Raw genomic sequence first — 23,199 nt, 5'->3', positions numbered from 1 at the left:
AAAAAGGAGACGACGACTCCAGCATTGCTAGCTAATTTTGACCATCCTGATAAACACAAGCCTAAACATGATAAAGACAATAGGAAGAAATTAATGGATAGCCGCACTGCTATGCAGGTGCCAGTATACAGATCCTGCTGTCCATAGGATTTTGTACCCACATAGGCATATGAGTTAAATGGGTCGGCTCACAGAAGCTTGCATTTAAACTCATATATTTGATAAGCCCGTATAAGCCTGAGTAAAACAAGCCAGTCTGCGGATCATCCTGCATATTTTCTTATAGTTAAATTTTATCTGCTTACACAATATCTTCAAACCCGTTAGGTGGATGGGTCCTCAGACTGTGTCCTTGTATACCCAGCTCTCCATTACAATGCTTAGAGGAGTTTAACATAAGATATATGCACCTTAAGTTTAGAGAAAGATCGTGGATGGAAGTTGATGTAGATGCAATATTCCAATTAAATTAGAGAAAACTTAATCACTGCCAACTTAAAAAGCTGATTTAGCCACTTAGGGTACATAACACAAGTAAATGAAGAGTAACTAGTTGTATGGAAATTACCTGCCGCCCTATATCTGTACGGATATGTCCTTAAAGGATCCAACTGTGTAGCCAAGCTAAGATCGCTCTTTGCCATGTCACGATCGCAATATTCTGAACGTTTCTCATAAGCTGATGCATTATTCTGGGCCTTCTCTATTAGCTTCGTCATCTCATCATATGCCGCTTTGTGCTGATTTTGAAGATGATATACACGTGCCAACCCCTGATGTGCTCGAGTATGCTTGATGTTAAGTGCATGTTTGTAGCAGTCAGCAGCAAGGTCTAGCTTTTCGCAATCTACATATATACTCCCTAAATTATTTAGTGCCTACAATGTTGAATGACAACAAAGAATTTATTATTTCAGCACCAAAATCAAGTTTATATGTTTAATCTCAATGCGATGTAACACTCACTTGTCCCTTACGAAGACCATCTGAAGGGCATTTTAGAGCTTCCTCCAAGAGATCAATCACATTCTTTGAAGATTCTGAATCAAGACATGAGTCAGCTAATGCATAAGCTTTGAGAAAGAAAGCTTCAAATGACCTTTGAATAGAAATCGACTCCTCAGCCTTTGCTATAGCTTCTTCACGATGACCAGTGTCATACAATATCCATCCTTCATAGACAAGTCTTTCATGTGCTGAAGAAGAATGATTTCTAGCCAGACGCAAACTACGCATGGCTGCCTTTTGAGAATTTAACCTGCAAGATTCTGGAACATCAATGCCTAAAAGGGACAGGGTCATGCTCAGGCATTATAAGTAATGGAGGACAAAGTCACAAAACAGTAATTAAATATCCTATGTGAACAACAATTATATATTAGAAAGAGTTAGTGTTCTATATATGGTGAATGCTGGAAGGTAGAGAACAAGTGATAAAATATACATTCAAATCATCTGATCTGTCATCCAAAAGTAACAAATATTAGCTTCCATGGAGTTAGAGAGGACAGCAGGAGACATTAACAACTCAAACATGATTTCCCATTATAAATTTTAAGACCTTTTACAGGTGGCAAATTTTGTAAATTCTCCATATAGAGAATACTCCATGCTGTGGAACTGGATTCAACCAGTCAGTTTTAGCAGATCTTGAAGCAAGTTATGTTCAGAAGATCTCATTATGGTTACTAAACCTTTTAACTAGAGGAAGATATCTGGGCTTGGGAAACTGAATATATCCCATAACCTAGCTACTAGTCAGTAGCAACAACACGAAAATGGAATATGAAATATGATAAAGACCCAATGTAAGAAAATACCACGTGTATTCTTTTCTGAAGAAGGAACAATTACAGAAGGAAATCTCCTGCCACTTAAGAACCCATCTCCTCGGACAAATGCTTAGAGCACACTGCTCAGCTGAAAAGCCAAAAAGACGTACACTTTTGTTGAAATATGCACAGATTTAGATCTTTATTATTAAGATATTTTACTAGGATTGATGTAGTCTCACTTTATTCCCTTAATTAGGGGATTGTCCCTGTACAATTTTGATTATAAGTAATGTCATGCTGAGAGCTAATCTCTTACACTATTCAGCACAAAACCTTATTCTCAAGTTGGTTTCAGAGCAGTAACCAAACTGTTCAGGCTGCACCATAACGTAAGGAAAACGCCTGAAAGAGTTGGGAGGACCCACTGACCGAACTAGGTCAAAACAGAAAAATCGGAAGATGATGACAACAATGGGACCATCGGCAACCTCGTCGGAGGTCTTGAGAGTGGTGTGTGGCCTTCACACTTCATAACTGACTGCCACCCTGTCACTCTTCTCTCCTCATTACCCTCTCATAGTCACACTCACACAGATGTATCCTCTTCCCATGTCTATAACTAACTTGACAACTCATCTATAACTCTCTTTCCTGTCCTTTCTTTTCTTACCCTTCTTCCTATAAACAAGCAAGACTTTTGGTCCTTGAAGGACTTGGTCCACTCCCTGCCCACTTGCTGCTTCATTTCTTCCTTTGTCTCCACAGCTCCCATCAAAATGATCGAAATGGTCATGGATTGAGCATTCCTTCATGCATATTTTCAAAATTTCCAAAAAAAAATTGATTCCATATTTTCTCTTTTGCTTATTTTGTCCAGTATAATTCTTCATTCCTGATACTCTCAGATGAAGTCTAAAGATGATAGAAGAACAGGAGGAGATAACTCAATCTACAATGGGAAAATGTAGTGTTGTCAAATAGCCGATATGGCAGCACTATAGCATAGCGGAATTTGAACAAATCGCTATTGCTCTATAATATGCTATTTAGTACAAAGCGTTGTCAAATAGTAGCTATTGCGGTACTATAGCACTATTGCATAACGGAATTTGAACAAACCTCTATTTTCTGCGATCTGCAATTTACAACACTGCGAAAGTGATAGCAACAACTGCAACACACAAGGGGCAACTAAAAACTGTTCCACAGCAATTTGTTACTTTGTATAATTTGATGTATGGTTGTGCTACAATTTCCTGTCATTTTAACATAGTACTAAGTTGCAATTCACAACTGTTGAAGTTGTGGGATTTTAGAGAAAATGAGGAGAGAAAATAATAAGGGTTTGAATATTATTGATAATAGTTTAATGTTGACTTGATTACAAAAGATACTAATCTCTATTTATAGAGAAACATAGACTCAATCCTAAATCAGGAGTAAATCGTAATAATAATGAGAGATATTCTAAGATATCTCTATAATTATAAATTGATCCTAAGAAATAACTCAAGATACTCTAATATAATATAAAAGATCTTGTAAGATATTTTCTACTATTCTGACACTCCCCCTCAAGCTAAAGCTTACTAAGCTTTAGCTTGTTACAAGGAAACAATGTTTTGCTCTGCAAAATAATAAAAAGAATGGAAAAGCAACTCAGGGATGCAGGTGAAGTCGAAGAGAATTGCAATAAATATAGCTTAGCCAGATAGCCGGAATGATCATCAGCATGAGAGAAATTCATGGCAAGCAATTGAACAAAGCAAAGTCCGTCCTTCTAAAAAACTGCATTTGGAAGCTTCAAACCAATAATATCAGAGACTCAAAATATTTAAACTTGAATTTGCTTCAAGGAGAGATAGATATGCTTCAGGGAGAGAAAGGCAAGGCCAATACATCTGGGACAAAGATAGGGCCAGTGTATCTGGGACAAATTGCCAAACTGTATGCATGTGGCTCGAAAGAAAAAACATAAAACAGATCTGGAATCAGAAAGAAAAACTCAATCTAGATGACTGAAACATTATGCCGGAAGGCAGAGATACGCGCTTGAGCTCGAGGTTGTTGGTGGTGGCGCGTGAGATGAACACGGCGGATCTTGGAGGCACATGAGCTGCGTGGAACAACTTTTGACCTAAAAGAAATCTGAGTTGTGTAGATTGAGAGATTCGGCACACAATGAAAGTGGTTGTGTCGGAAAAAAAATTCAGCAGTAGTGGCAGGCAGCAGTAGCAGACAGGGCAGCAGCGACGACAGGCAGCAGACGCCAGTGGTGGCAGATCTTGCATGAGAGATTAGCAGTGTGTGAGAGCGCGTGTGACGGCTTTTGGCGACGCGCTTTCAGGCATGACCTGATCTGGAGATGACTGCTATTCGCAGGAAAATTTGCCGAAAATAGTGGCAGCGGCGGCAGTAGCGAATTGAATGGAAAACGAGTGAAACGTTTCGGAATGTTGGAAAGAGAAACTATGATTATATTCCCTAACTGTTGGGAACTCGACAGCGTAATAGAGGCTGGATCGTTCAAGGAGGATCGAAATAGGCTCTAGATATCATGTTGAAGTTGTGGGATTTTAGAGAAAATGAGGAGAGAAAATAATAAGGGTTTGAATATTATTGATAATAGTTTAATGTTGACTTGATTACAAAAGATACTAATCTCTATTTATAGAGAAACATAGACTCAATCCTAAATCAGGAGTAAATCGTAATAATAATGAGAGATATTCTAAGATATCTCTATGATTATAAATTGATCCTAAGAAATAACTCAAGATACTCTAATATAATATAAAAGATCTTGTAAGATATTTTCTAATATTCTGACAACAACAAACTAACCAATAGCGGAATTTGAACAAATCGTTACTGATCTATGATACACTATTTAGTACAAAGGATTGTCAAATAGTCGCCATTGCGGCGCTATAGCACTATAACATAGCGAATTTGAACAAATCTCTATTTTCCACGATCTGCAATTTACAACACTAGGAAAGTGATAGCAACAACTGAAACACGCAAGGGGCAACTAAAAACTGTTCCACAGCAATTTGTTACTTTGTATAATATGATGTATGGCTGTGCTATAATTTCCTTATCATTTTAACATAGTACTAAGTTGCAATTCACAACAAACTAACCAATATAGTAGAAAATATAGACAAGGGTTCCATGCATGCAGAAATAAGTTCATAGTTCACAGAAAAGAATAATAATGAAAACAGATCTAGCTATATTTAAATTTAAATCATCCGCATTAATAACAGAGCAGAATAAAACAATCAATAGAAAATAATTACACTCAGAATTCTAGCTGGATACAACATTAAAAATATATATAATTGAGTTAATGTAAAGCTTACACTCACCGTAAAAGAAGTAGAGATTGCCGAAAGCGTAAAATACTTTTCCCTGGGTTGTTTTCTAACATATGGTGTACAACAGCTAAAGAACCAATATCATCAACAGAAGACCATCTGTCATACAATTGTATCCAACAATCAGCCTGGTTCCACTGCTGAGCAACAGGGCGGAGGAGTTCTACCACGCGGTAACCTTGCATATTCCCATAAAACATCATATAATTTGGATCTAATGTCAAAATTGCCCTGACATCCCTGAGAGCTCCTTCATAATCCTTCATGGCAATCAAGAACCAAGCTCTCAATTCAAGGCAGTCAGGAGAAATCTTGAAACCAATTATTTTATTGATTTCAGAAATGGCAGCTCCAATCTTACCCTCCTCCACCAAACAAACAGCCCGGTGTTTGTATGGAAAAGAAAGAGTTGGATCTAATTCAGTTGCAGAGACCAAGTCCATCGTTTTTTCCTTCCCAATGCAATACAAAGACCTTTCCTGATACATCCAACCAACAGGTTTATGAGCAGAAATAAGGTAGTTTATCATCTTGTATGCCGAATACGTGTGAGCGCGCTTATATTTGGCCCTCGCAACACCAACTGAAGAATAAATATGTCCTTCCTTAACAGCAGCTTCAAACCAATGTTGAGCATCTTTGTATTCATTTCTCTCAAGCATCACAACACCTAATTGGTGATAAGCAAGTTGTTTCTGCCAACCACTCGCCGCACACTCTCCTAACCGTTCTAAGATCATCACAGTTGTGTTAGATTTCATATCTTCCTCCATCGCAACCTGACTCAAAAAACAATACAACGAAAACGACACATGCCCTACCAAGGCCAACCTATCCCTACCCTCTACACTACAAAACAATCTCATAACACTCAAACGGTGCATCGAACCAGGGAGCTCTCTCAGAAACACCTGCAAGCAAGCTGCAACTAGTAGATACGCGGTCTCCTCTAATCCATACTCAATCAACAACAATGAATCATCCATGTCCAATACCAAAGAAGCTAAATGAGCATCACAAGCAGATTTCATCTCCACACAACAAAACCTATTCGCAAAAGAAAGCATCTCTAATACAACACTGTTGGGAAACTGATTCAGCCTCTTGGTTCTACTGAAAACCTCAACAGCCATCATCACCTCAACAGAAACACCATTGAGGGAGAAATTTATCTTCTCCTTCCTAGACTCAACAAATCCACCATACAACATTGCCATAAAAGGCCTCGAAAGCGACGCCATAGAATATCTACTACACCTAATTTCACTATCACCTATACAAAAAGACATATCATTATAACTACCAACATCCTCATCTTCATAAGAAGTTGAGCATTCACATTCCCCATCATCATCATTATCAACAATAATCGTGTCTTTACGAAAACACAAACAACGATCAAAAACAGATTCAGGATCATACCCTAGGACCAAACTAGCCTTAGGACATTCAAGTTTTCTTCCACAACAATCCATTGATGAAGATCCAACAAGTTCATCCTCTCTCCTCTCATACCTCAACCACGAAGCCAACACAACCTTCGAGTGAACATCCACCGCATGCTGCCGCGCTGACCGGAGACTCCGCCGGAACAACTTGACATCAGAAATTCCCCGGAACACTAAACACTGCTCCAAAAACACCTCGAATTTCTCAAGCTCGCCGCAACTCTCGATCCGACGATGAACACCGGCGAGGGTTTCAACCAAATCAATAGGTTTCAAGCAAGGATCGATCCCAGGTTCTAGAAGCTCCGACGAGGGAAGTCCACAAGGGAGAAGACCCTCCAAAACGACGTCGCGTGTCGCCGTTTTTGTACCAACCGGTTTTGTTCGACCGGGTTGTTTAGACCGGTCTAGTAAATGATGAAAGAGTTTATCACCGACGGATTCTCCGTTGATCGGAGCGCCAGCGGAGGGGTTAAGAGCGTAGACCTGAGTGCCTTTACAACCATCCGTGATTTTCGTACTACGGATCGAGCTGAGGATGTTGTGCTGCATCTTCCTCTTTTTTTTTTGGTATATTTTTTATTTTTTTTTTGGAGTTCCACCAAAATTGGAAAATTGACGGTGGAGCTTTTTGAGAATGATTGAAGGTTTTAGATTTTGAGGGAGTGGAAGATGGATTGAGATTTGAGAGAGAACAAAACTGGATAATTGTAAAAATTATTATTATAAAAATAATAAATAAATAAATGTTTTTTTTAGATTCCCTATTTTTTGGGTGTTTATTTTATTGCTTATTATTACTTTGTGTTCACGAGAAAATGGATGGAAAAAAGTAAACGAGAAAAATGAGAAAATAGGTGGTGACGGTCGCTACTCGCCAACATGATGTTGATGTGAATGTGGAGATGGAGGTGGAGGTGACATTCTCTCTCTTTATTACTTATTAGTACAATTTTTTGCCGCACTATAATCTTAATCTTAATGCATGTCCAAATATACAAAAATTTACATTTTAAGTATTACGAAAATACATACATAATTTTCGATCAAATAAAAAACAACTCTAATTTTAGTCTAATTTTTGTCAACTTTTTTAAGTTTCTTTCATCTCTACAAACATACCACTTTTTTATTTTAGTATCTATAATTTATTTTTTTGGATTTAGTCTTTGTAAGATCAAAGATGATCCAATTTGATCCATAACGTCGCGTGGTCTTATAAATGCATATCAATACATCATCTTTTATAATATATTAAAAATTAAAATGTTATATATTATTAATTAATAAAATTATTAATTATCATTTAATAATTAGTATTATTTTATAAAAAAAAATATTAATAGAAATTAAAAATGGTGTTTAGGCTTCTTCCGTGCCACGACGATTTACCAACTCTTTTTTTGTAAATTTTGATTTGACTTTATAGACCAAAATGAATCTTCTCTAATTTTAAAGGGACTGAATCCAAACAAAAAAACTTATGGCATATTTGCAGAGACCAAAAACAAATTTAAACATTTATACAGTTAGTTGTTTATTTCACTTTTAATAACAATTAGTGTAATTGAAAGTGTTTAATAATTAAAAATTCTACAATATACTCCAAAAATATATTTTTTATATTAATCATTCAAAAAATATTCATCAAATCTTATAAATCATTTAATTTTTTTTTTCTCTACAACCATTTAGAACATCTCTAAACATTGGATATTAAAGATCTATCAATATACTCAATGTTATTGATTTCCTTCACTTACAAAAAGTAATTTGGCCACTCAACTCACTAGGATATTTCGATTAAATTTTAATATTTCATGACAGTAATTCAAAAAAATTGTCAAACTTAAAAAATTACATACATAACTTAATATAACTTAAAGGCTAATGATACAACGGGTACATAATACAATATATACTTCACTTATATACGTACACATTATAGAACTAGCCTATACAATAGTATGGTTACACATATTAAAATATATAAATAAATAAACGAAAGAGAAAAATTATTTTAACAAGTAGTTAAATAAATCTTTGTCCGTATAAATATCAAAAGTTTCCTTTTTAGTCTCTCTAAATATTTTCTTCAAACATTGTTTGTGAAGTTCAACATGTATTTGTTCATGAAATGTAATTGTTAATGATTTCAATGTTTGTTGTTAGATACTAATGTAATATTTTGTTTGGGGTGTTTATAATAGGGATAGTTTGTTTTGTAGAATGAAAAACTCAAAAAAGGAAGTTTGAACTATGTTTAATTTAAAAACGTTTATAAAGACTAAAGTAAAGTAATAAAAACAAAGTGGATGAACAAAATAATAGAGTAACACAACCAATTTATCATGGTTCACCGCTAACACAAAAGCTACATCCAGTCCTTAAATAATTTGATCCACTAATTCACCATTGAATACTTACTAGTCAAATTGGTTGTGTTCGAGTTTTCTCAATCTTCTAGCTTAGTGAAGTCAAGCTATTGAGGGATGCAAACACTAATGGGATAGGTTATAAAAGAATAGGTTTAGGTTTTATGAAAATAATCTCTCACAAGAGGCTGTTTACAAATTTGTAATCTCATAAATATTTTCTCAGCATTATGTAAAAACAAAAGTTAAGAGTAAGATGCAACGACAATTGTATTATGTTTATTGGAGTGTGTTGTTTCTTGTGTTTTGCAAGTAAGAATTGCACGTTCTTTTATAGAGATCTTTAGGGTTTCTGGTTGTTGTATTGATTGCAAGAAATCAACATGTATCATGTAATTTTGTATCAAATCTTCTAAGATTAATTTGCCATTAAAATTTTGTCAAAACGAGTCCTTGTAATTGATTATGTGTAGCTTGGTACGAAGACAAAACGAGCAGTGGATACAATGAACATGTCTCATAGACTTTTAGACATGAATCATATTTAGAGTGTTTATGGATGCTCAAGAAATGTGACTTCTTTAGAGCATAAACTATCATCAGAGCATTTTCTTCTATCAGAATATTAACTTTCATCAGAGTATACATTATTTGTCAGAGTCAGACAATTAGATGTTTGATGTGATCATCAGAGGCAAACAATCATTTGTTTGTCAAGTTTATCAAAGGCAAACAATCAGATGTTTGTTGTGGTCATTAGTTGCAGCAAATAAGAGCATTGCATGTATTTGACAAAGACTCTAGAGACACGTTCACCAGACTTAACAAAAGTACTTAGAAGCGGAGTCTTAGTGTTTCTTCATCTTGATTCAATCACTATAAAATACAATGCAGGATCATACGAGATTCGCTTGATATTTGAACTGCATACATAATCGGAGCATTAGTACTTAATCAAAACATTGTTATCATAAAAATAAATAAGAATCATAGTTTTTCAAACTAACTTGGTTCTAACATGTTTAATGTTATCTTTTTTTTTTTTTTTTAAGTGAAATGAAATATTTGTTTTGTGTAAGATGTCAGATCAATCTTTGAACCGATAAAATCAACGGTTTAAGATTCAATGGTTCAACTTTGTTAAACCGGTTATAGATAAATACTAGCATTTTTTAAATATATTTAGTAAAATTTACAAAATATTAATTCATATTTATCAAAATAGGGATAACTATTAATTCATATTTATCAAAATATTGATATTTATATATAGATATAGTTATACTATAAAAAAACTATTTATTAATGGATCACAAACAGTTAACTAATTAAGCCTCTTATAAATTGTTTATTTTTATTAATAAAACAATTGAAAAATTAATATAACATTGTTTTCAAAGTGTTTGACAACACATAGATAAACATTTAATTAGACTTTTTCTTTTCTCAAAAAATTCCAATTTACAATTAATCAAATTGTTTCCTTCTAATCTTATCTATATGTTCTTCTCTCTTATTCATACTAGATTTTTTCTTTTCTCAAAACATTACAATTCATTTTTCTTTTTTCTTATCCATTGCTTCTGCATCTGCAACTGCAACACTAAAAAGAACAAGTGAAGATGTAATACTCATTACTGTATTTTCTTCATTTCACCAACATCTATTGCAATCTATTTGTATGTTAGTAGTGCCAAGCTCACTTTTTTTTTTCTTCTCACCTTTCATTTTTATTTTTTCATGATTTACATTTTTGGTTGTTTGGATTCTATTTTGCACTTAGATAGCTAGATCTAGTCCAATACAATTTTTAAAAATGTTTGCTTATTTACTCTATCATTTACTCAGTCATGTTGAATTCATAAAAGTCGTTTTAGTTCACTTTTTATAGTCACTCATTTAAAATGACAAAAATGTTATGTTTGGATTATCACCAATAACAAAACTAATGTTATACTTAGAAGCATAAACAAGCATTAATCATAGAAGAAGAAAAATAGAAGCAAAAAAATATAAGCATACAAAAGCATCAAAATAAAAGCATAACTTCCAAAATATGACTAGCACATAACTTTTAATTTTATGTAGTAACTCTTTTTATGAATGTAGGCTAATGAAAAAATCATGCGGAAGATTGACTATTTCTTTTTAAGTTCTTATTTTGATACATTGATAAACAAATAGAAGCATCAAAATAAAAGCACTTATTATATAAAAAATGGACAACATTTCCATCAACCGTTTAAATCACAAATCACATCAAAGTTGAAGTATCAAATTATATGTTCCATTAAATTATTCATTTTGGGAGAAAGCAAGGAAAACAAATTAAATTAAATAAAGGAGAAGATGAACTTTAACTAAAAAAGAAAGCAATTTAAATAAATAAAGAAGATGATGAAAGTTTGAAGTTTTTTTATTTAAAGATTTTGATTGGGATGATGAAATTTTTATGAGTTGCTTAGAAGGTGAAGAACCCTAATTTATTTATTTTTTAGTATATTATATAAGAAGTAAAAGTGAAATTATTCCTGTATTCGTGTTGATGACCCTTCAATGTGGCATTATTTTGAAAGTTGTGATAACTTTTCTCATCTTCTTAATTAAAGTTTTTATAGTTCAAATGATAGTCAACTTCGAATATTTTCATGAGGACTATAATGCTACTAATGTAATCTTCTAATGCAAATATTAGTATATCACCATCTAAAAAACTTAACATTTATTTCATAGATTTTGTTGTCATCAAAACACATTTTTTGTTACTTCAACAACATATATATATATATATATATATATATCATGATATCAATGCTAGCATTTTAGAATGTAAATAACAAATCAGGAGAAAAAAAAATTAAAAGACTAAATCTCTTATATGGTTTGTCGCACTAGCGCATTTTAACACATGTCAATTATTATATTTTTTTTTAAATGAACTTAAAAGGAAAAATTAAAAGATCGATGATAATCTTTGTACAAATTTTTAAAGATAAATGATCTAACTAAAAAAGAAAAAGTGTTATAATAAAATAAAATAAATGACCACATATTTAAAAGAAAATCACCTCATATTTGAATTCATCATAAGTGTAGTCAAGAGAGGGGATATCAACAACACTAAGAAAGATCCACAATACTATTTTAAAGTATAAATTCTTTATATTTGAGATGGTAACATGATCTATCTACAAATATTATTTTAAAGTATAAATTCTTTATATTTGAGATGGTAACATGATCTATGTTGGTTTAACAATTAATTTTGAGAGACATATTTGTTTTCTTTTATTTTTATCAAACTAACATCAATTGAACTATTATTTCAATTATAAAGATTAGGAGAACATCATCGTTAAAATTTTAAATGATTTTTAAGTGTTATCAATTTGTTTATACTATTGGGAATATATAAGATTGGCTTTGTAGGAATCTACAAGAGACTTTGACGCCGCATCTCTATCTAAAACTTTAAGATAATGATTATAATGAACCTCTCTTATTCATAATACGATGCATATATATTTTAATCACTCACACTTAAACTTAACACTAACAATACTAACATAACAATGATTGTTTAAAAAAAATTGTTTATATTATCTCTAGCAAACATTGAAATATTTTAATCCAAATTTTAAGTCACATAAATATTAACTTTTATTTATATTTATGATGAAAGAAGGAAAATCTTGCTTGGACAGAATATTTAGGCAGAACACTTAATCATAATATTTTTTTAATAATATATGTTTTTAAAATAGTTAAATTATGTATTTTATTTTTTCAGAATGTATTTTCTTTTTGTGTGCAAGTATTTATCGAGGAAATATGTGAAGAACGTCAAATCACCAAATCCACATGAGAAACACTAGACATAACAGTACAACATTACCTGTCTGATTGGCACGGATTGTACTTACGAGAATGAATTGCACATGACCGCATGTGGTTGACAATTCTTTGTTCTTTAATAATAATAATAATAACAACAACGACTACGACATCTTGTTTATGTTTTTTTTTTAAAAAATGTGTAAAATAAATTTTTTATTTTTATAAAATTGATGTATTTTATTTTTAAATTTAATTAATTATTTTATATATTTAGTTATTATAGATATTATATTTTTAATTTTAGTCTGTAGAAATTAAAATTGAAAAAAAAATTGTAGGATTAAAAAGTACTATTTTTTTAAAATCAAAATGAAAATACAACAATTTTATGATTAAAAATTTAATTAATCATTAAAATATATATACCGGATCAATTTTAATGATTTTATTTAATAATAAAAAATGAAATTAAAAATTTATACCATGAAAAAATATAAATATAAATTCATTTACAAGTGTTTGATAAATTATAAAATATTTTTTATATTAAACTTTCTTTTCATCTTAAATTTTTGCGAGAAAAAAAAACTTTACAGTTTAATTTAATTTAAATGACACATTAAAAAAATTATGATTTGATGTGGTCGAATTACAAACTATTTAGTTTAAATTGATTTTTTAATATCTAAACTATAATTGTAAAAAATATATTAATTAATATTATAAAAACATAATAAAATATTAAATTTCTTATAAAATTTAATATACAATACATGAAAATTTTACTTTACGTAATAATAGTGATTGATTATATTTAAAATATATAAAATAACAACATCAAAAAATTAAATTTAATGAATATATTACACTTTTATTTTCACTATTGAAGATTCGTTCCGATAATTATCCGGGAGGGGGGAGATGAGATGATGATCCAGTATGATAGATAATTTGACTCAAATTAGACCTTGGAAAGGCCAACTCAACTTAATCTTTTAATACTCTTACCCTCTATTCATCGGACATGTGTGTTCATGACAAAATGTCATTTGGACAAAATAATGCACAAATTAATTGGTTGGACCTTCTCGTCTCCTGCATCACATGTGATGGAACAGAACACTACGTGCTCTTTTCTTATCACTTAATTTTTTTTTATTTCGTCAAAAAAAAAAAAAAATCATTGGTACAACACTAAGAATTCAATTTGGTATTTCGGGTTTTACATTATTAATTTGTTACACTTTTAAAAAAAAGAATTATTAATTTATTATACGTAATATGCCCTAACTACAATTAATTACTTGTATTAGATTAGGGAGGTCATTACATTCTTGTTTGTACAGTACTGTTTCATTTTAGTTGTTGGTTTAAAGATATTTAAACAGACGAAAACTCAAATATATATATATATATATATATATATATATATATATATATATATATTAAAAATTATTCTTAAATTTTAATTTAATTTATATATATTGATATTATAAGATTGAACGTCTTATTACGGATTCAATTGTGTTTCAGATTTAATAGTTAATAGTTAATATTGTATTGAATTTTAAAAACCACAAATAAATAGAAATAATTTTTCCTACAAAAATAACCATTAAAAAGAAATGGAATTAATATATACTAAGTGTTTATATTTGTAAAAACATATATTATTATTATTTCACAAGTTTTTTTTAGGGAATTATTATTTTTATTTAAGAAAATTTAGAAGAATTTACGAAATTATTTCACAGATAAATAAACTCTTTTGAAAAAATCCTAAAGTTTTCGATCTATTGATAGGGTAATGATACCAACTGGTTGAGATGGAACATTTTTAATAAAGAAAAATAATTGTATTAGTAAAAGATGTATTGAGTAAAAGAATTCTCTCTCAAAGAAAATAAATTGAATAGTGTTAGCAATATAATTTTTGTCATATATTTTTGAAAACTATTGATTAAAATTTATACAGGATTCCATATAAATTAAGTAGGTATCATGACCAATAAAAGAGAGTATATTAAAGAAAATGTATTGTCAACACTATTCATATAAATTCATCGAGATAAATATGTAATTGAATTAAGAGTTGAGACACCAATAAATTTTTCAAGTGTTTTTTCTCTCAGTTCCCAATATTCTTAAATATAAAAAAATGCATGTTTTTCTTATTAATCAATCCGAATAAAATTTAAAAGGTTTTGAAAAGATTTGAAGGTGAAAAAACAGTTTCCCCCTCCTTTTGCTAAGAACAAATCCCACACCCTGAACTTGATAAGATAAAATAAAAGTAGAAAATCAAAAGATCCTTCATGAAATAATCATTTCAGAAATTAGTCTGAAAAAAATTTATCCCCTTAGAGTACTCCACAAGATCCTTCATGAAACACATCATAACCTCTTAATATTTATCCCTTTACCATATTATCCTCTGCTGTATAGAATTTGAAAGGCGAAAATCATATCAAAACTAGTCTTGCATAAAAAAAAAGAGACCATATCTGAATTTTGTTGTAAACATGGGAACGATGGTGCAAAGGAATCTCTCTAGCACCAACACTTATATGATTGAAGATGTGTCCAGTGTCCGACACGTGTCGGTGTCGGACACATCGACACATTAATTACATTCAATTAATTCATTTTCTCAAATTATTACTAATGTCGTGTTCGGTGTCCGCACTTCATAGAAAGGAATCTCATCACTGGTGCAAGGAGCTGAAGGCTGATAAAGTTAGGAGTAAGGGGTAGCTTTACATTCTTAGCAAGCTATACACGTGTGGATATTATGCATCATGCTCTCAAGATTATAGAAGCTCAGATGGAGAGTAAGTGTATTGATGTTCAGAAGTGGTCAACTAAGGAAGAATGCAAGAATAAAGTATTGAAACATAACCTGATACAACAACAGAAACTTACATCATCATACCAGCATTCGAGATCCATCTTCTGAAAAAACCAAATTAATTCTTGACAGGATTTATTCTATAAGCCTCCTCAGCACACATTATTTTGCAGCACCCTCTTAAACTATAAAATTAGTTACATAACCCCATCATAACGCACCAAATTTCCTATTATTAAGTTCTGAAAATTTGAGGGATATAGTTTAAGCTGGATTACTATAGATGATGATTGACAGCAATACTTGGATATAACATTGTATTAATTACTACTCAAGTGTGCATAGTCATATGTTAGCATTTATGGAACAATGTTTCTTCCAATTTATGTGGTCACACACACACCTTGTCTTTAAAACATTCATTCAAAGTTTGGCAATGAAAACAACAGTAGAGAGAGGAATATGAAACTAGTGAAAGCATAAGAAAGAACCTGCAAAAATATACTTGACATTAGCAATGCTTTGATTATTTACACATCCTAGCATTAACTAAATTCTTTGTTTAGCAAACTATCAACACTGAATCCGGTAAAGAAAGAAAAAGAATTCTGTACAATGAACTAGAGGTCCTTAAAGAGAAAGGGAAACAAAAAAAGGTAGCAGGTAATGCTGTGGTTGGAACACTTCCACTTTTGGCATGCAATCAAACATACTTAAGTGTCAACATAGGTGGAATTACAATAAACTTGGTACAATCCAGATAGGATGAGGCATAGGACAATCCTTTGATGTATCCACAGGAAAGTATTTGATGCTTCTATCATTCAAACAAAACACCCCCAACCTCAAACCTGACTGTGAATCCCCAGAACATGGAAAATTAAAACCAAAATAGATGCTATTCCTTCCAATTAACTCTTGATTGCAATGGAGTTTATCCCTTGAAATTATCACGCTCTTGCAATTGCTAACAAAAGCCACTCTATCATCCAACCTCACCTTCTGCCACCCAATAGGGTCCTTGTTCATGTCCAGTTTGAACACCTCAATGTTTGTAGCCTCAGGTGGCTTAACAAATATTGAACCAAAGTTGAAATTAAGTGCGTACTCCACGTTACATATCATGTAAATCAAGTATAACTCTCCTAATGCTTCATCTTTGGCTAGAAAAGGTAGAGTGTCATTGATAGTGTTACAGCGGTTATCGGTTATACTTGACTCTACTGGCCTTAATTTTGGAACCAAAGCCAAGAATTCACCCTCTGGAGGTCCATTAGTGGAGTCTTTGAGATCATAAATCAATAATATGGAATGTGAGGTTTTGTCAGTTATTACATACAATTTGGTATCAACAATTTCCAAATCCTTAAAACAAAAATCTGAATTCTTATGTAACTCAATTATAGCCCATGACTTATCAAAGGGTCTATAAATTGCAATCTGACAAAAATTATCCAAAAGACAAGCCAAATAACGATCTGAACCTGGTTTGGAAGAGGTCACTACTTTGGCCACAAATAAGTCACTGGATGGAAAGTATAACTTTGATGGTATCATGATTCTAGCATTAGTTACTGGATTCAAGAAGAAAACTGTGGCAGAACCTTCATCTACAGTATAGTCACACACAATCAACCATTCTTCAAATGACCCATGACATAATTGACTACTCTCTAACAGTTTTGTTTTGGGGTGATGCATAGTTAATGTACTCAAGCTGAAAAACCAAGCAGAAACTTCATTTCGTAGTAAAACTTGTGGAGGTTCAGATAAAGGGAGGCAAAACTGATTTGGAATGTCATTAGAATCTGATATTCTACTATAATTGTCTCCTAATATTGCATTCACTGCAAGATATTCTCTAAGGGGTAAACACTTTATAATCTGTTCCAATATATCAACTGGTAGATTTTTCCATTTGTTGTTTTCTTCCATCTTCTTAACTTTTCTGTTACAATCAAAAACAGAAAATCAACTGACACAGAAAATAATTCAAGAAAAGAGGTACAGTACTTTTTCTTTTTCATAAGAAAAATAAAAAATAGAGCTGAAAACAGTAAGAAGAAGAAAGTGTTGAAATTAAACATCCTAATCAGAATTAGCCAAAATCAGATTAATGCAGGAAGGAAAATGAAGAGCGAAGAAATTGAAACCTTGTTTTGATTCTTGAAGATGAACTGAAACTTGTTGCTTCTCTCTTAGTAATTGAATTCTGTTACAGTCGTTGCAACAGTTGAATCCTTTTATATTGAGTAAAGCCCACATAACACAAAAGGAAAAGTGGTTTATCTATCCGAGATTTATTTGAATTTTATCTAGATTGGACCATCCAAACTAATCTGGCTAATTCAATCTTAATCAACCTAAACAAACACTTTGGATTGGATAAATGAACGGTTAGATTTATATATATAGAGTTTATTACTCAATGATTTAAGTCAAGATTACTCAATTTGGTTTATTACTCAAAGATTATAAATAAATAAAAAGACAAGAATGATTTAATCAAATTATCTTTATTACTCAATGGTGTATTCTAACTATAATAAATGTAAAATGAAGTAATAATATATTGAGAGTAATTTGGATATGATAATTGAGAAAAGTAAATTAAAATTGCATTATAAACTAATAAAAATGACGGTATTTATGGAATAAATTATTTTTACAAATATAACAGTTACAGTTTTTGTGAGACAAATAGTAGAAATAAATATTTAATTTTATAGATATAATTCAAAACAACATATAAATTTTGTAACATTATAATAAGCTCCTTTTTAAAAAAAATAAATAAGCTCTTTGGTCTTTGTATTTGCAATTTTTTTATTAAGGACTAGGGAGAGTATTAAATTTGACACCATGAAATTGATTTTGCTTCAATAATTGTAAGCATCTAAAAAAGATTTTAATTAATATGGTTTTAACTTCTTTGCAAACATTCATTGGTATTACTAAAAGTGTCGTCATACTTTCTATGATAAATTTGGGTTATAGATCTTGGTAAGCTTGTTGGCTGTTTAGTTGCACAAGTCAAACATCTCTAAATAATGTATGTTTTTAAGGCAAAGGAACTTATATTAACATGCACATCCAAGATCAAGAATGAAATCAATACAAGAGAAAGTCTCAACTCTCAACATTCAGCTCAAATCATGACATTGATCTCACAGATTCACTCCAAATCTAGTAACAACAGTCCCCATTAAAAATCTAAGCATATAATTCACAACAAAGCATCAATATTTGGACTAAAAAACCAGCTGCACCATTAGATTCATTTCTGATACTAAATGGGATTTGATACTATTTTTTTTATACTAATAATTGAAATTATAAACTTTAAACAAAATAAAACCACCTGCATTCGATTAGTAAATCAATTAAATATACATATTGGAATTAGAAAGTTACAACTAAATCATATCAATTTCAATAAATCAATATACTAATGTACTTTGCCTAAAAGATGTATTCTCACTCACATTGGGATAAATATTCAATTGAATTTTATTTTTACTCAATATTCAATTGAATTGAGACATCAATAACCCCCTCCTTTTGCTAAGAACAAATACCAAGAAACTTGATAAGTTCCTCTAAAAGTAGCAATTCAAAAAGACACTTCATGAAATAACATATCATTTCACATCAACCACACAGTTAAAAAAGTCCATATATACCTAAAGGGTAATTGGGCCCCATCATTACAAATCCCATTTCCTATCAAGTTGAGAAAATTTTAGTGATTTAGTTTTTGCTGGATTACTATATATGATAAATGACTGTATTACTTGGATATAACAGTGTTAATTCTACTCAATTGAGCAAAGTCATAAAACAACGGCAAAGGAACATAAAACCAAAAGAACATACAAGAATATACTTGCCATTAGTAATGCTTTCATTATTTACACATTCTAACATTGACTAAATCCTTTATTTGGGAGCAACACTGTACGCTTTAAAGAAAGAAAAAAAGAAAAATTATGCACTATGAAGTAGATGTCCTAAAAGAGAAAAGAAAAATAGAAATAAAAGGGTTAGCAGGGGATGTTGTGGTTGGTGCTCTGCAGGAAGTGTCAACAACATGGATGCATCTTCCCTTGACATACAATCAAACATATGTAAATGTCAACAGAGTGGAATTACCATCATAAGCTTGGTACAACCCAGATAGGATAAGGAACACCAGAATCGCTTGATGTCTGCACAGGGAAGTATTTGATGCTGCTATCAGTCAAACAAAACTTCCCCAACTTCAAAACCTTACTAGAACTCCCATAACATGATGGAATAAAAGGAATAGTAACACCAAAATAGACGCTATTCCCACTAATTAACTCTTTATTGTAATTAAGTTTATCTCTTGATATTATCATGCTCTTGCAACTACTGACAAAAGCCACTCTATCATCCAACCTCACACTCTGCCACTCAATAGGCTCTTTGTTCATGTCCAGCTTGTACACTTCAATTCTGGCAACCTTAACTGGGGTCAAGATACACACCATGCAAATGAAGTATAGCTCTTTTAACGCTTCATCTTTGCCTAGAAAGTGTATAATGAATATCATATCATCCTCTTCGAGTTTAATTGAGTCTGTTGGCGTCAATAGTGGAAGTTTAGTCAACACTTCAGCCTTTGGAGGTCCATCAGTGGTGCCATTGAGATCACAAACCGATAATATGGAATCTGAGTCTTTGTTAATTGCTATATACAATTTACTACCAATAATTTCCATGTCCAAAATAGTTCCCATACCCTTAAATGGCTTAATTGTAGTCCATACGTCGTCTAAGGGGTTATAAACTACAATATTATTAAAATCGCTCAAAAGAATAGCTATATTCAATGTTGAACTTGTTTCGAAAGAGACCACCATTTTTTCCACATATAAGTCACCTTCGATGCGAGCACTGAATGGAATGTACACCAATGGTGGTAGCATGAGTTTAATATTAGTCACTGGATTCAAGATGAAAAATGTCATAAAAGGTTTTAGAGCATAGTCACCCACAATCAACCATCCTTCAACTGAGCCAAAACAAAACTGATTGTCGTCAAACAGTTGAGTTTTGGGGCGATGCAAACTTTCTGTACTCAAGCTGTAAAACATCGAGTCTTTATTTCGTAGTAAAATTAGCGGCAGTTCGAGTAAAGGGCGGCAATTATCTCTTGCAGTGACATTAGAAACTGAAATCCACCAAGGAAAGCATATTGCTTTCATTGCAAGATACTCTCTAAGGGGCAAACGCTTCATAATCTGTTCCAAAATATCATTTGGTAGATTTTTCCACATGCTGCTTTGCTCCATCTCGCATTTTTCAGAATGCTTTCTTTTTTTCATGTTGTTATCTGTTTTTTCTGTTGTTATCTCCATAACTTTTCTGATACAATGAAAAAAAGAAGAATACGGAAGCAAATAATTTATTAGTCCATATAATGACTAATTCAAAGTAAAACCCTTGCTACATTGAAATATAAGTTCAAGAAATATAAGTACACACACCTTTTGTTTTTGATATATAAAAAGACTATTTAATATAGGAAAAAAGAATTCCAACTACATTAACAGTTCAGAACCTAACAATCACATTATTATTATTATTATAGTTATTAAGAAAAGGAAAGTTTTTAAATTAACATCCAACAAGAAATTAAACCAAGAATTAGCAGCAAAACATATACAACAAAAACGAGCGCCAAAATGAGATTCGCAAAAAAAATGAGAAATGTGTAAAAATCTAAAACAGTCATGAGAGAGCAACAAGAAAGAGAGAGAGAATGAAAAAATGTACATACAAGATTTTACGAGATTCTGTGACAATTGTAAGAAGCTCCACTATGAGTGAAAGAATCTGAATTTGAATCAAAATAGAGAACCTTTTGATTCTTTCCCCTTTCTATGTTCAAGATCAACAATGAATGAAGAACCCAAATTTTCACACTCTGATTTTTCTTGCTTCTCTATTTTCACGTTGATACAGTTGAATCCTTCCTTTTATATATTAAAAAAAAAAAAAAAGAATGTTCTTAGTCACATTTAAACCCTCACTTTAAAAGTTACATTGGTAAATTGTTCATAGAATATAAATTAACAAATCAAATATTTCAAATTTAAAATTTTATTGGATAGTTGAACCTTTTAAATTTGTATAATATATATGTACAAAATTTAATTAAATAAAACTATTTTATGTTGATATCAATTTAATAGTTAGCATAAATTAGCAATAAACTAGCAAGTTATAACTATAAATTTGTTTACTCTTAAAGTATGCATATTTTGTTAATTTATTTTTATAATATTACAACATCTATGATATATGACAACATTTTATAAAATGATGTGTAAAAGTGATTAAAATAATATTTTATATATATACTCAGCATTATACTTGCAACACCTATAAATGTTCCCAAAACTATTTATGCATGGAAACTAAAGATTACAATTATAAAATGTTGTTTAAAAAGTTTAATATTCATGAAATTTTTAGTAGAAAGAATTTCCTCCAAATACGATAAAAGTTAATTTAATAAGAATAATAATAACTATATATATATATATATTTAAATATTAATTTTTGATTAAAATTTAAAAGAAAAAGTTTTTAATTAAAGAAAATGAAAGTTTTTAACAAAAAATAATGGAAAGCTGGTTGCTTTTGTTCACACCTTCAATTGTCGTTCACGCCGTCACAGAAGCCAACATCGTTCTGTTGTGGCCTAGCTACACTTACTATCCCGTAATCAACGTCGTTTTATTGTGTGAGTGTGTCTTTTTTTATTCTTTGGTTATATAATTTAGTTATAGTCTTTCCATGAGTTATGTCAGTAGAGTGATTTATTTTATTTTTATTTTCACAATTTATTTATTTGGAACATGTTAGACATGTATTAAATTTAGTTTAGTGAACATTTCACAAGAAAATAGTGTAACATTATTGTTATTATCTTATGGTTATTCTTATTATTAATTTTTGTAACATAATGAAAAATCAATTTAGTAAAATGAATGATTAAGAGATTTTATAGGGATATAGAAATACAATATAATTCTAGTTGTTTAATGATTTTTATAAACGGTATGGAGATGAAACAATTGCACCATATTCGTCTAAAATGAATGATAAAGTTGAAAGAAAAAATAGAACTCATATTTAATTAGTTGCTTATGTTTAACTTTGATGGTGCATCTCATTGATGGTGAGAATTTTATTGATTGTTTTCTATGTTTTGAATAGAGTTCTAAAAACTTGTTGTTTATCGAGTTTCGTAAAATTGTTTAAAATAATTTTCAGCCATTAAAAATATTACTGGATTGAATCGCAGACTAAGTTACTTTCTTTTAGAGGTTTCGCAGCACTGTCTAAAATTGTATAAATAGACTATCAACCACGACGGTCTAAGATAAAACAACCCAATTACAAATTGTATCAAGATTCTATTGTACTGTAGAAGATGGTTCTGAAATTAAACATTTGATATGTCTATAATGCCACTATAGTGGTATGATACTTAAAAGT

General features: G+C 31.0%; 3 protein-coding genes across 5 annotated transcripts in view; all 3 read right to left on the bottom strand.

Moving 5' to 3' along the window:
* Positions 1–7,463, bottom strand: part of LOC101500077 (ethylene-overproduction protein 1) — a 9,013-nt gene extending 1,550 nt beyond the window's left edge. The window contains exons 1-4 of one of the 3 annotated variants that reach the window (XR_012162200.1): positions 5,150–7,463; positions 967–1,300; positions 569–878; positions 411–487 (exon numbers count right to left, since the gene is read on the bottom strand). Coding sequence is in view for 2 of the 3 variants with exons in the window: in XM_073365790.1 (XP_073221891.1) it covers positions 569–878; positions 967–1,300; positions 5,150–7,158 (2,653 nt within the window). In the remaining variant the exon portion in view is untranslated. The remainder of the gene's footprint in view (positions 1–410; positions 488–568; positions 879–966; positions 1,301–5,149) is intronic. The other 2 variants (XM_073365790.1, XM_004492425.4) reach the window with 2 other exon arrangements.
* Positions 7,464–16,153: 8,690 nt separating this feature from the next.
* LOC101499759 (uncharacterized) lies at positions 16,154–17,956 on the bottom strand. The gene is made up of 2 exons (XM_004492424.4): positions 17,820–17,956; positions 16,154–17,614 (listed from the first exon to the last, which is right to left on the bottom strand). Exon 2 carries the CDS (start codon positions 17,599–17,601, stop codon positions 16,402–16,404), a length of 1,200 nt encoding a protein of 399 aa, XP_004492481.1. The 5' UTR covers positions 17,602–17,614; positions 17,820–17,956; the 3' UTR covers positions 16,154–16,401.
* A 1,583-nt stretch (positions 17,957–19,539) lies between these two features.
* On the bottom strand, positions 19,540–21,656 carry LOC101499454 (uncharacterized). Its single transcript, XM_004492423.4, has 2 exons — positions 21,473–21,656; positions 19,540–21,057 (listed from the first exon to the last, which is right to left on the bottom strand). The coding sequence occupies exon 2, from the start codon at positions 21,048–21,050 to the stop codon at positions 19,821–19,823; it is 1,230 nt and encodes a 409-aa protein (XP_004492480.1). The 5' UTR covers positions 21,051–21,057; positions 21,473–21,656; the 3' UTR covers positions 19,540–19,820.
* Between the last annotated feature and the right edge of the window lie 1,543 nt (positions 21,657–23,199).

The sequence above is a fragment of the Cicer arietinum genome, chromosome 3, assembly GCF_000331145.2.
Source record: "Cicer arietinum cultivar CDC Frontier isolate Library 1 chromosome 3, Cicar.CDCFrontier_v2.0, whole genome shotgun sequence".
Lineage (NCBI taxonomy): Eukaryota > Viridiplantae > Streptophyta > Magnoliopsida > Fabales > Fabaceae > Cicer > Cicer arietinum.
The sequence above is the reverse complement of the archived record's forward strand: the minus strand, read 5'-3'. Positions and strand labels throughout refer to the sequence as shown.